The sequence below is a fragment of the Leuresthes tenuis genome, unplaced genomic scaffold (genome assembly GCF_036924035.1).
Source record: "Leuresthes tenuis unplaced genomic scaffold, fLeuTen1.0.hap1 SCAF_19, whole genome shotgun sequence".
Lineage (NCBI taxonomy): Eukaryota > Metazoa > Chordata > Actinopteri > Atheriniformes > Atherinopsidae > Leuresthes > Leuresthes tenuis.
The window spans coordinates 18771345-18786304 of NW_027325373.1; the positions used below are offsets into that span (position 1 = coordinate 18771345).

Sequence of the window (14960 nt, forward strand, 5' to 3'; positions counted from 1 at the left end):
AGACTTTGGGGTGATCCCGATAATTATCGAAATCTGTAAAATAAGGATCAAGTCAAATGTAACCTTAATTTGTCTGGCAATTGAGTTCATTTATTAGTATGACTATTTAGGAAGGAGTCTCTCAGCCTTCATGTAAGGTGTCGTTATTTTAGGCCATTTGGATAATAGATGTAAGGGCAGCAGAGACATGAGGCAGGCCTGCTTTGTCATTCATGACCATAACCAACATTTGTCATTTGACTGACAGGGTTTCCTAAAGTGCTCTTGTCTTTATTGTGGGTATCCGGATACAATTCAGTTCACTGCTGTTAACAGGGATACCAGCAGGTGATTACATGCAGTTAAATCCATCCTGATAAATGGATAAGCCAATCAGAAATAAAAAGAAAACCCCATAAAATTCGATAAACATGTCACTTTCAGCTGTTTGTTTCAGCTTTCTTTGGATTTTCAACTCTTAGAAACGTTGCTATCATCTGATATTTTTGCACCATCTCCTGTCGATTTTATTTATTGACCAGAAAATTGATTAAATCAAGAGGGAAAATAACCATTAACTGCAGATGTAGTCAGTAATCCGGAAAACATTTGGATTAAAAAGAGCCAATAAAAGGTCCAACAAGATTAAGAAAAACTAAAATCCACTCAAAACTTGTATAAAAAAAATAAATTTTAAATTTAGAGCAACCAGGTTAAAGCCTTTCTACTTCAAATAAATCAAAGAGTGCCTGAAAACCAGTGATTAATCCTGTTGATTGATCTAAAAAAAAAAAAAAAAAAAAAAAGACAACCTCTATGAAGCCCTGATGGTGTGTTAGAATGACAAAAGCAAGAAAAAAACCCTCCATTCCTCTACAGTAATAAGCCGAATGTTTTATCGTGTTCTTATGGGATTTTACACACAGGAGAAGCGTGAACAAATGTGGTGGCACGTTAACAGTAAACAGAAGAAATAATTACATCAAGAGCAGGGACTTTGAATGGATTCGGTTGGCTTCCACGGCTCCAAACAAGGCCTGACGAAAGGAATGGACATTTAAGCAAGTGAATCTCACAGTGAGAGCAGAAACACATCAGAAATCATCCTTCAAGCTTCACTGAGTCCAATACGTTTCTGGCCTCTTTGTACTCCTCTGATTCAGCCAGATCCTCCTCTGTTTCCTGGAGGGACACAAACACACACACAGGTTTGGTTTCATTGCCATCTGCTGCACTTGAAATGAAGAATTACAACTCTGACTTTTTTATCAAACCGTCTCCATAAAAATACCACGAACAAATCTGTCACTTGGTTGTCATCAGAAAACTTGTTACCGGGGCCTAAATTTAGCAGTGAAGAGGTTGGGACTGAGGGATGACGTGACTGCGAGGTGTCGGCGTCTTTTAGCTGCACGTGTCTGAGTTCCTGTGCTGGTCACGGTGACAGAGCTGTTAATGAACTGTGATGAGCGTGTGCACATGTCTCCGGGTAGAAACAGGGCTATAGGCGGGGACATGTCTCCAACTTAAGGTTAGCTCCCTCTGCCTACTGTTCAGCTCTCATGACTCGCACCCCGAGCAGCCCGGCTGCTGCTCTGCATTAATTGAGATGACCCCAAGACACACATGCTTATGTTTGCCTCTCAGCATATCAACTTAAATCCCAGGGGCTTCGACATGCTCTGTGGCTGTGCTCAGTCCCATGGACAGTTAACTAATGGTTCAGAAGGTCCATGAGGTAATGGTTCATATCCTAATGTGCAGGTCATTTTAAGATCCACCTTGAAGGATGCTGCTGCCACACTAACGACGTCCTGTTGGTTTTATTTCTTATTCATTTGTAGTAAAACTGCAAGTTGAAATTTCTGATCTCAGAAAGTTTTTCCTGTGGAGATCATGTGATTTCCAATTCTGACCTTCTTCTTCTTCTGGTGGTTCATCGAATGCTGCTTAAGACACAATGATGCGTTTGATTCAAATGCTGACCTCAGCGTGTGGGTATGACCCCCCCTCAGCATCCTGGTTGAGCGTTTTTAGACTCAGCATTTACAGGTTTTTCATTGGTGTACAAAGCAGGGTGTGAAGGAAAGAGTGCGTTGTCTTGTGTGCAGTGAGGCACTGACAGCTGCTCACGACCATAAAACAAACTCGGAACGGACATTTCCCCCTTAAAAGACGATTAGATTCAAATCCAGAAATAACGTGATTCAGGATCAATTCATTCCCGATTGGATCCAGTCCCATACAGTTCTTAATACTGAAAAACAATTGTAAATTAAAGCCAGCTCAGCAGACGAGGTATTGATTAGCTACCTTCAAATGGATCTCTTTGATAAAACACCAGAATGTCATCACCATCTCAGGTTGATAAGGGGAAAAACTACATCTGACAGTTCTCGCCTGACAAGCCTGACGCATTTGTTGGTGAATTACTGCTTTAGTTGGCGTCTTTTACCACAGCTCATGACACATAAAGCTGCCACTTTCAACCACAATGCAACTTTTTGTCCATTTTTAAGCTATAAATCGGGAGACAGAGAGTGGAATTAGCTTTAATCTCACTGGGATGAGCCTTCAGTATCTGTCTCTTGGGTGTTGTTCTTACGCGTGTTTTAGCATCCAGTGACTCAACATTCAACACTTCCCTAAAGGAAAGCGTACTTTTTGGCTGCTTAAATCTCTTCTTGAGTTATGCTTGCTGCCCTTGTGAAGCTATACAAATTTGAAAGGAATATGGAATCCAAGCAGGCTCACTAAACAAGGATCTAGATCTAAATAAAGTCAGAACGGTGCATCTTTGACCCCGACATGTTCTCCACTTTCATTTCAGGCAGGTCACATCATGAGGTGTGCTAGAAGTTTGCACAACATTTCTAAAAGATGCCGATCCTTGTGTTATCCTTTCTGCAGGTTAGTCAGCCAACTGCTGGCCCTCAGTGTCATTCTGCTGTAGACTGAAGCTGGCAGGGTTGGTCTTTGCTCAGCTTCTAAGCTTTAAGGTGGACAAAGCGCACGAGCAAAAGCTCTGAAGAGATCGGTGCCAGAGATGCGAGTCAAAACATTCAGTAAGAGCTTCCATAAGGAAATAGAAGTAAATATTACACAGAGATTTGAAGTCACTGGCTTTTTATCCAATCATGTGATCACAGTTTAACGTGGAGATGAACTGTCAGGTGGTGGACCATAAAACAACATAATATGATTATCACCCACCTAAAGCAGATTGATAATAAATCTGTGTTTGTGTTAATATCGCTCAGCCATATTAATCAACAGCTGTTGTTTTTAACACTTCATGGTGCCACCAAGTGTTCCTTACCAGTAACTGGAGCAGGTCTCCGTGTGCTATGGTGAGCCGGCGGCGACAGTCTGGGATCATCATTCTGGACTCCTGCAACACCTCCATCTGAAACCACACAGAGCCCACATCAGCCGGCCCGTATTCATCTGAAAACCCCTGCCCCTGCGCCCATCAGCAGTTTTCATTAAGCGCTCTAAACAAGGAACATCAACACATTATCGAACGTGCATTTTCCAAGTTTGGAGCGTTAATTTGAACAGCCAGACGCAGGCATATTCATTCACTGGACTTTGCTCTAGCCTGGTTTGTGTCCCACACACGCTCCGCTGTGGTTAACATCTCCCCAACAAGCTGGCAGTATGAAAAATGTTATTGAGTTATCGATCGGGCCGGGAGTCGGGCAGCAGGGGACCACCTCGATCTGGCTGCACACCTGGATGAATGAAGGAACCTTGAGCCGAGGGCACTGTGATCAGGCGTAAAGAGGTATTACTACGCCTGTAGTGAAACTGTTACAGCCTGGGGGAACTTGCACAGCCGCAGCTAATGTGGAATTCCCCCAGCTGGCGCCCTAAAGAGCAGAGAAGAGTTGGCTAACATTGTCAGACACACTCCGTCCTGACAGATGCTTCCTCACCTATCCCTGTTTCGTGCTGGAAAGTCAAAACGGTGACACAGTCGCACACATGGACCGTGCACGGCCGTCCGCACTAAAAAATCTGCCTGTTTGGCGTTGTGCAAGTGCATCCGAGTGCCTCACCGACACAACAGACAACTGGCGGAGCTCGTTGCCATCGAGATGCGACAAGGTGAGCTCGACAAAGCGAAGGGATGCTGAAACAGAAGAAAGTCACGGTGCCCTCTGAGTGCAGTGGAATGATCCCATCAGCACAGGATAAAGATGACACTTACAGCGTATTGATTCCATTAAAATATAAACCCCTAATCCATCCTGCCTCAGACCTCTCATCTTCTACCATAATCCATCTGGCCTCCCAATCTACCCATTTAACACCGACCAAGCCTGCTGCTCAGCCTGAAACGCTCCGTGAATGAACAAACAAAACAAAACACACACTCAATTTCTCATTTACTTAAGTTTAAATCTGCGTCGGTGCGCCCTCAACCGGGACAGTTATACCACAGCCACCCTCCTCTATCAGCAATCTTTTGCACTCCCGTTCTCTCAGGTCCAATAGTTGAAGCATGATCATCTTTGTCCCATATTTTCTTCTTTTTCAGGATGGATATGAAGGTTTTAATGATACAGCTGCATACTGGCATCACGCCCACATGACTTTCACTCGTTACTTTTAAGTTAAATATGTTAAAAAAAGAATGCACATACATATGATCTAACATGCCTTATTTCACTTTTTCTGTGCGGTATTAACATTTATTTCTAGATCCCAGAAAAAAGGTTTATGCCAACACCATTGTTCAGTTAGAGACCCGCTAATAAAACTAAATAATCAGCCGGAAAACTGTTTTAATTCAGTCATTGACCCATGTTTGTAGAATTCAGCTGAGTCCGTGTGCGAGCTCTTAGCTCTCAGCTTTTACATACTTGAGAGCAACAACACGCACTATTGTTAAACATCTTAATTTAGGAACAGATTATTGTTTATGTGGGACAAATAAGTAGAAAAAGTTTCTAAGAATAAGACACTTACTCGCTCGTCCCAACTACTCTGCTGTGTTGCATTTAGAGATGATATCAACTCATTTCCAATGGCATGAATTCATTTATTCTGTAGTAGGAATAGATTTATAACTTGCCAGCCTTGCAACATTAAAGATACAAATTAACTCTTTGCAGGAGATCAAGCTTATGCTGGTAAGGTCCATCCACCTCTGGACAACAGAAGTCAAACTAAGGCAGTTGGCCATTTTTGTTTTGCTCTTTGGCTCCCCTAAAGCTGTGGGATTGTAACACCACTGTCTTAAAAGCAAATCTCGAAGTGAGCCATGCACAAGCCCGAGAAAATCAGTGCACTTCAAAACAAATCAGAAGAACAGAGTTGTGAGGTTCACAAACTTCTAGTGTTGCTTTAACGTCATGTTTTGCTTGTTTCTCATTGGACAAATGCCATAAATGTTTGTGTAATGTTTCACTGAAAAAAAGAAAGATATTAGCAAATAGGGGGATGATAACTTGATGCCATAAACTATCTCCACTGCACAAAAAATACATATTTCATATGTAAAGTACAAGGATAAACAAGACTGCAGCAAGTGTGGCCGCTTTGTAACGCTGCACGGCTAAAAATGCGAGCGCACATCTCAGACCGGTGTGTTAGCACTAATCTAAGCAGTGAGATAAACGGATAAAGCGAAGGAGCTCAAGTGACGACATAATCATTAACCGGCGTCAAAGAAGCAAAAGTGTGTCTGCAGTACCTGTTTCTTGATGAGAAATTCATCTCCTGCCTCTGCTTTCAGGCGCTCGACCTTCTCCTCTTGCTGCTTTGCTTCAGTTATGTAAGCGATCTCCTCTTTCGCCAGCCTGAAGACGGCAAACACCAAGAGAAGAAACAGACATGGTTAAAGGCAGTGACACAGTGCTGATTCTTCAAACATGAAACTTAAGTGCACAGGTTCCCAGAGAGATAATATAGGCTGAACCATGACAGGCCAGCTGTGATGGTCACTTTTTACAGACTCAGCCATCAATCCTCATTCTCTCTGTGATTCCACAGACTGAGATCATCTCCCTCAGGATGGTAAGATGCACACCTCAACAACAACCAGCACCAAACACATCATCCCTCCTCCTCACGGCTGCAAAGTGGAGATCAAACTTCCGTTTTGTTCACAAATTCTACTTATCCTTTAGACTTGAATTTAAAAAAAAACTAAAGTCCAAATTTTGGCTACATGGAAACAACAGAAACAGGTTGTACAAGTGATATAACATCTTTTTTTTTTTCACGAATTTTTTCGATGCGTATCAAGCAGTTTCGGAGCGGCACCATCATTAATCTGACTGCATGTTTCTGTCCTCTCACTCACTCTCTTAGCTCAGCTTTTGGAGTGTCCATCTCTATCATTTAACTGGACCACTGTCTATGTCCCAGTATACATATCAGTATAGCAGACGTTGTCCTAACGTTGCTTGATTGGAGGTTTTGTAAAATGACAGCGATGATAAAAAATTATTTTATTAGAGCAGAGCGACAGTCTGCTTTAGGTGACAGCAACAAGTTGAAATGTTTTCAGCCACAATTTCTGACCCGTTTCAGGTCGGATTAATACTTCTATGTGCATTATAAAAGGCCAGTTTTGGTCTGACGTACAGAATATTCTGTTTTGTTTCGATTCAGGGGGAAAGCAGGCAAAATACTGCAGCTGATTTAAAGCTTTGTCAAAGCAAACAGCAGCTTTCTTTAGCTAAAAAGTTAGGGAAGCAGTGAGAGAAAACCAAACCAGCAGAGTAGTGGGAGCGGACAGCTTTACAATGAGCTGCAAATCCACCATAAAGCCGGGAAAAGCTTGAGATCCAGGTGAAAAGTCACCACGACGAGCGAATCCTTCCACTGAACAGTGATTTAACAGAAATTCAGCTCGCTGAAATCTCACATCTGTAGCTCTAGCAGTGACGACATGATGCAAATCAGAAAAACATTTTTAAAAGGGAAGCATTGGATTGAGAGGTTCAGGTTTAAGGTAGAGCTTTTAGTCATTGGCCTGCTGTAAAGAAAGTGGAACAATGTGTCCCTGGAAATGATAAATGATCACATTCTTTATCGTTAAATTCTTTTTTTTTAATACTTTTTCTCCGTTTACCTGCCGTTGGTGGATGAGAGAAAAAGTTCAATTTGGAACTCTGCTTGAATCTAAATAAACCAGTCTGACTTGAAATAAATAATGTCAGCAAAAAATGCAACACTTGCTAAATCTAGAGGTTTACAGGAACTGAAACTTAAGAAAATGAACATAAAAATGGCCTCTATAGTCCTTTCTGGCCTCTTAGAAAGCCTGGAGGAGAGTATGGAATCACATATCATCATCCATGGACTCCTCTGTCAGTTATTCCTGAGCGACTGCTAACCCCAAATCCTGAAAATTCTTATATTTACTTCTTAGAAATGTTCAAAAACCCTAAACGAAGTGTCTCAAGATTTAAAAAACCCAAACGCACGAGGTCACGCTGAACAGACAAAAATGGCTAATCCTCCCGTTTGAGTTCAGATCTAAATGTCTAATTATCAAGTAATTAATTAGCTCATCTCTGATCAATTCTACCTTTTATCTGCTGAGCATCGAATGAGCAGGCTGGGACAGAAAACTTGCTTTATTAAAAGTAAAACTACTTTTCCCTTTAATTTATGTAAAGAAAAATATTTAGTGCTTCTGTAGCAGAAACATTTCATCCCTTTATTCCTTTGAAAATGTTCTAGAGAGATAAAAAATACTTGTTTTTACGTGGAAACTGATAACACGTGACTTTAGTTTGAGCTTTTCAATGATTAAACACAATATTTCCATCATCATTTCTTAAGCAAACACATTTTTTATTTAATTTATGGTTTCTATGTGTTTTTTTTAAATGAATCATGAAAACATTCAATGTGAATTTGTCAGTTAAGTGTGTCGGCTCATATTGAACCTCAGCGTTCACACACAACAGGAAGCCAGACTCACACTAAACCTCGTGCTGTCCATGTTAAATGTCTAATGCTTTCCAGCTCCCACCTTATCAGCATGATTATGTGGCTCCTTTCTCCACCTTTATTACCTCCCACACAGACACAGACACTCCCACACACTACTAGTCCTTTTTAGAGATTAATTGATCATCAATTCAGTCCCTAATTTGGACCAAGTCAGGTGGTAAATGGGCCTCTTTTCATTGATTGGTAGCGAAAATGGGCTTGAGTACATTGATAAATTTTGATTATTTATCAATTATGGGCCAAATGGAACTAAATCTATTAAACAGATTCACACCCTGATTGGCATAATGGAGTTTGAAAATATCGCTATTGATAATGATTTCCAACTAATTGTCTTTTTCCGGCTGTGGCCGCTTGTCGAAATGACAACACAAATTTCATTTTTCATAAAATCAGCTGTGTGTTGTAAGTGAGTAATCCTTCATTAGTCAGTCACATTACTGGAGACCCTTCCCTCCATGTAGCACCGCTCCTTGCCTAGCCAAGGAAGCCAACAGCACTCTGTCATATTTTACATCAATTACCACTCATTGTAATGCAGTTCCATCAAGAAGCTTTTAAACGGGCACCATATGCAATACCAGCTCCTGTCTTCCTCTCTCATGCCTGACGCAGAATGAGTGATATTGCCTGTTTAGAGTCAAAAAAGGCTGGCACAAAGAGGGGGAAAGATGGAGGAAGGGCAGCTGGAATAATTTGAATAAAACTGAAGGACAGTCTAATAACAAAACGTCCATTCCTTCCCCTTCCAGTCCTGATGTTAATTTCTTATTTCTCCCAGACTTGGAGCGCAGTGTGAACGAGGGGTGGGGTCGCGGCTGGTTTTAAATAGACCTGCCACCTCAGACTTAATGGAAAAGGCAGCTCTCTGGAAAATAGAAAAAAAAGGGAATTAGAGCCAGCCGACACGCACATTCGGCCGCCTTCTCGAGCACTGTATTTTTGAGCCATCATGTAGTCTGTGCTGGGACCGGAATGACAAAGGCAAATTACTGTTGTCATTTTATTAAGGGCATCCGCCTCGCTAGGGCAGAGAGGCACTGACTGGAATGTGCGAAAGCCACTGGAAACAGGCCTGGCTAAAAGAGCAGGCAGGTTCCCTCTAAACTCAAATATATGAAAGGGCGAGGGGAGTGAGGAAGGCAAAGGGAGGGAGAAAGGAGACAGCGCTATGAGGGAGGGGATGAGATTATGAAGAGACACAGCAATGACACCTTGTATGTTTAAACCTAACAGCTTGATTAAAGGTTCATGGCAAGGTGGTGCTTTTGGTCGAGAGAGGGCAAGATGTAATATCTCCTGTCTTACTTTCAGAGAGTTTACTCAACCTCAAAAACCCCCAGGACAGTAGGAAGGGACAGTACCATTACTGTATGACTGTGCTGTTTTTTCATTGATTGACCAGCCCCAGACAGCCTGTGACATTATCCTCTATGGGAAACCCAGCCTCCATCATTACCCCTGAAGAAACCTGTTAGTAATCAGAGCCTCATCAAAACACAATCGATCGCACAAACGCCATCGACAGGAGGGAATGAGAGGTCTGCCTGATCGACATGAAAAACATCAAATGCAGCACTGTACCGACTCCATTTTCCCAACACTCTTCATAATGTCCACAGTATTTCCTATTCAAGCACGGTAAATTTGGTCATTCTCCAAATGAAGAGCCGAGATCAAAATGGACGCCACCTGTATTTGTAGGGTGGCTTCCACTACATGATTAGTTTGCATGTCCTAGATCAAAAAGTCCAGTTTTTTCTGTCCAATGTTAGAGCGACACAGATTAATTGGAGAAATTAAACTGTAATGAATGATAATATACACATTTAGCGGTTCTATTATGTTTTTCTTTGTGTTACAAGAGAATTTTCCCATTAGTTAGAGAAAAAAAAAAAAAAGGCACAATCATCCCGAGCTCTGGAAATATATGCAAATCGAGATATTTGTCAGGAAGAATTCCTAATAAACTATATTTCGGGCGGTCTGAGCAAAGTTCAGTTTAGTGTTGCTAACTTCTCTTGTCGCTGCAATCACAACTCAAATGTTAAACGTTTTTCTTTTATGATGGCAGCAAACCAATACGTCATTTTTGCCAACAGACTTAGCTATAAATGCTTTCAGGCTGCACTCCACAGAGACTTGTCCAAGCTCGTCTAAATCTCAGTCAGCATGCTTTTTGATGAAATGGCTTTAAAAAAAAGTTAAAAGAAAAACACAGAACAAGCATCAAAGGACCAAAGTGCTCAAGAAAGAAAAGAGTGAGTGTGAGAGATGAAGATTTTATTTCATGTAATTATTTGAACCTTTCTAGTCGGTGGTTCAGTTTTCTCAACCCCTCCACAAACATTAGTTAATAATGCGTTTTTATTTTCAATGAGCACTCATAGCAAGGTTTAAAGAAGACCTGCCCAATGCTAAACCTCATTTAATCTTTCCATTTCTCAAAATTAAAACAAAGTACAGCCTCGTCTCCCATTGAGCTGCGAATTTCCAAAATGGACGGTTATTTTTCTTGATGCAGAGCCCAAATTTCAAACAGATATATTGGAAATTAAATTATTATGATCATCATTATTATTATCCTCCCATGCATGGGTTGTTGTTTGTATATGGAGAAGAGATACTTGGTGGTGAATTAGAAAATGGAGCTTTCTACCAAGTGGTAAACATTATCGTGAGTGGGTTTATTTCTGGCTGAGCCGTGACGTTTTCCTACACCAAACTAAATACTGAGTGAAATCAATGGTTAGGTGTAAATATGAGACATAACATTGTTCTGGAAGGGAGAATAATTGTGGTCTAATAGACGAGGGCTGTGTTTTTTCTAAAACCATCAATCCTTCAGCTTCCTAACACTGATTTTGACACACCTTAAATGTGCATCTAAGTGTCTACAAACAACTACAAAACAAATAGCTGTTTCCAAGAACAACATCATAGTTTGGGAATACATGTATTTCATAAACTATTGTCAGACTGTATTGCAAGTTTCTACATATTTTATACACATGCACAGCAGCCACGTTAACACCTGCCAACATTTATTGATCTAAGTGACTTCAAATGTCCATCATCAGATACAACAGCAAACTGCTAAAGAATGTTACATCAAGTACATCGATTCGAATTAACGTTAGCCGAGATTACGCAGTTTTCAGACATTATTTCTCTCAATATTTCTCTCTCCGGTGCTGTATTGTTTTTTCCAGTAATATAATAGGACGCTTATTCATTTCTGTTTTGAAGGACCCTCTTCAGAATACACGTGAACATGCATTCCGCGCCACCTGATGTAGACAACCTCATCTTACATTGTGCTAGCTAAATAGCTAAATGATTAGCTAAATTACTCTATGCAGAACATTATAATCAGTCAATGCTATTTGTCTTCGGGAATGCCGGTGTCCTGTTGTTAACACAGCAGTGCTCGCCATAAAACGACAGACAAAAACAAAAGATAAATGCGTGACAAGCTAGCCACTGCGATTAGGCCGCGCTCCGACACCAGGGTATACTTGAGATTGTATGCGGTAAGCGTTCTACGGCGTGCGGGTTAGCTTCATGATTAGTCAGCGTGCCCAGCCTAGCTGGCTAGCGAGGCTAGCTAGCTAGCTTGTTAGCATTAGCCTAACGTTGCTACTATAGGTTGTATGAGCTTACTAGAGCATCTTTAAATGGAATGAATCCTTACCTCTTAACGATTCCAGTTTTAATCTTAATCTGTCGTATTCTTGGATCAGCCATGGTCGTAAATGTTGAGTATTATTCAGTTGTAATGCTATGTTGCGAGCTCACTGTGTAAGCGGCGTGCAGGTGGAACTCAGTGATGACAAGCTGCTTTCAGATAAATCGATCTTCGAAGTAGACGATCATTATTCAGTTTCCGTCTGACTGAGGAGTCCAGTTGTGAAGACTGAGAAAGACCTATCCTTTACACTATTTGGCCATAAGCACGGTACATCAAACAAACAAAAAAAAGCGCAAACATTTAATTAAAAAATTAAAATATATAACATAAACTTGTAAGTTTGCCCTATAAATTCAGATCATGGATGCATGTGTAGCATCAGTAAGATGCACTTATGAGCTGATCTCAACATATTTCACCACACATTATGAAATTAAAAAGTTGGTTGAAGTAAAAGTCCTGCATCTCCAACCAAAGTAATTAATGTATGAAGAGGTATCCACACCGCACCAAAAATAATACCAGTATTTGAATATTTTGGTTGACAGAGGTACAGTTCGTTCTCCTCATTTATATAGCCTGCTGTTACTTGGTTTGATTTGCAATGTAACAACTGATCATATTTTATATCATTAATAACATAATCAAACTGTAGTTTTTGAAAGTCCAAAACCTGCTATAAAGTAACTAGTTACTGTAGTTGTCAGATACATTCAGTAGATTACTACCACCTCTGAATTAAATCTGTATGAATGTCAAAGTCCCCCTGCAAATAAAATCAAGTTACAAGACATGACATTAGCAAAATCAGCTGTAAAAACTACAGCTAAGGATTTCTGCTTTGAATCTGCAGACCACCACATACATCCTTGGGAAGGTGAGGTCAGACAGCCCATATATGTTCCGCATAGAACATTGAAGGAACATGGCCCAAAGACTTTCTGGGGCATTTTGCAGTGGGCAAATTATTAAAAGAGAAGCTAGCGTAAATTAAGGAAAAGTTATCACAGGATATGTGGCTGAGACAGTAAAAGCCATGCCAAAGCAAGAGGCTGCTTTGCCTCCTGCAGCCAAACAACATGGAAGAGACAGGGGCCAGAAAAGCCAAGTGAACAATGGGAGCCACTAACTCTGAGCCATGAGGGCCTCGGCACCAGGAGAGAAAAAGACATGGAGAGCATGCATTTGAGGTGAACTTGGCTAATATTATAGAAGGTGATAAGAAATTAATATTTTACCATTCTGATACCAACACTTGTCTGCAACCTTGTATAATTTAGCTTCCTCTTCTTTAGAATTACTCTCTGGTTCAAGCTTACTTTTATGCTTACTTACTTTATTCTTTGGCATTTAAGTCAGACCGAGGTTTCAAAATATGGTTTGAATTAAATTAGCTCTTTATTTTGTGTACTTTCATTGCTTTTATCATTTTGGTTTTTAGTTGTACAGCACTTTGGTCCACAGTTGTTGTTTTTAAATGTCCTTATCGATTAATTGACTTGACTTCACAAACATTTATAGCTAAATTAGCTCAGTATTAGAAGTTCTAAAGAGAGTATAGCATAAATAGAGTCAGGTTGGACAGGGCAGGTGGTAGTATCATCTGCAGGTGGGTGGGAATATGGTTGGAGGCCAGATATGTCAGACAATGTATGCCCTTCCTTCTTCAGGGGAGATATAAGTATGGAGGACCGCCCTAAAAAATCTCTATGATGAATTCATCAAAAACAGATGAATGGGGGCGGTTTTGTGATGTTTGGGTGGATTAACCGTGGAATTATCTTGGTCCTATAATATAACTGCTTGGTAGGGTAACTTCTGAGGAGTATTTGTCCATTTTGGCTCTGTTTCCCAATGATAATACCATTTTCCAGGATGATAATGTATGGATTCAAACAGCTAAAATATTTAAAAACTGGCCTAAATGGAGCGGAAATGAGAAACATTTGGAATGGCCCTGTAGTCACCAGATGTGAACATAATCAATAATCTTGAAGCTCCAAGTGAGGAACCACTTCCTATCATCTGTGACAGAGCTAGAACGGGCACTGGTTAAGGAATGGATTAAGATTCCCTATATCCTCTGTCCAAAACTTGTATGCCACTATTTCTTTACATATTACTTCCTCATGAGGGCCAAAACAATATGAATAGTACAACTGTTAGTTGACATTGTGCTTCCATTACTTTGTCCTGTAAATAATGTTCCAACTACATTAGGTACTCACCATGGTCCTGATCTGGGTTCTGCAGCTTCCAGGATGGAGGATCTGGCTCGTAAATCTTTAATGGTTGTAGAATTTATTGTTGGAACCTGCAATGAGATACCACCTGTTTGAAGGATTATATAACTTTTGCTTATTTTGGAGATTGAATTTTCTCACTTTGGCGTCAAATTACAGCAAACTGAGTTTAGTTACTGACATCTGGAGAGAAGCTGTTGTCGAGTCGAGTTGACAGAGCCCATTCAGCTGTTGGGTTTATTGTGTAGCTACATATAAATAGTATTCTCTGTAGATTTCCATCACTATCATCAAATCACTCATGTGTGCATTTCCAATAATGTAGTAACAACACCTCCACAAACCATGTACAAGTATCAGTTACTATCACTGACTCTGTTTACATTTAAGTAAGTTGCATTTTTAGTGTAATTTCAACAACAAGTTAAGATTTTAACCATTCGTCTACTGAAGTGTATTATGGTATTTAGCATATATGCAGGTATGTGGATTCTTCTCTGTCAAAATGTTTATGTGTGGGATCTTTCTTGAAAGTCCTGCAGCTGCAGTAAAATATAGCTTTGCCTTTTGTTTTTGTTGCCTGCAATGGTAGGTCATCCTGAAAGATAAACACTGCATACTATGAAACAACTGAATGAGCTCTGCTTCATCAGCCTGATTGAATATAAGAAAAAAAAAGGTCTTGTGGTATTTTTTTCTTTTTCTCATTGTAAAATATCTGACTGTAGCATGGATTCATTTACAGCTAAATGTCCCCATTCTCAGCCTTTCACATTCAATTCAAACAAAAATTTAACTCCACAAACTGAAGTTTTTCACACTGTGTGTAGGTTAAGGTTTAAAGTTAAGTCTCAAAAAGGCCCCTTCTTTATTTGTACAGTATATCACTTCAGCTAAACAATTGACATGCCTTATAAAGCTGTGTTACAAAGACAGAGCATTCAATATAATTTGAATCTTTGCACATCTGATATTGATTTGTGTGATCGCTGAGAAAATAATCAATTTCATAGTATTTCTCAAGGCAGAATGTGTTGATATACTTCATTACAATACAGACTTGTGTCTGA

General features: G+C 40.2%; 1 protein-coding gene across 1 annotated transcript; it reads right to left on the reverse strand.

The window, feature by feature from the left end:
* Nucleotides 1–249: 249 nt before the first annotated feature.
* tbca (tubulin cofactor a) lies at nt 250–11805 on the reverse strand. Its single transcript, XM_072372048.1, has 4 exons — nt 11651–11805; nt 5681–5786; nt 3299–3385; nt 250–1161 (listed from the first exon to the last, which is right to left on the reverse strand). The coding sequence occupies exons 1-4, from the start codon at nt 11701–11703 to the stop codon at nt 1081–1083; spliced, it is 327 nt and encodes a 108-aa protein (XP_072228149.1). The 5' UTR covers nt 11704–11805; the 3' UTR covers nt 250–1080.
* Between the last annotated feature and the right edge of the window lie 3155 nt (nt 11806–14960).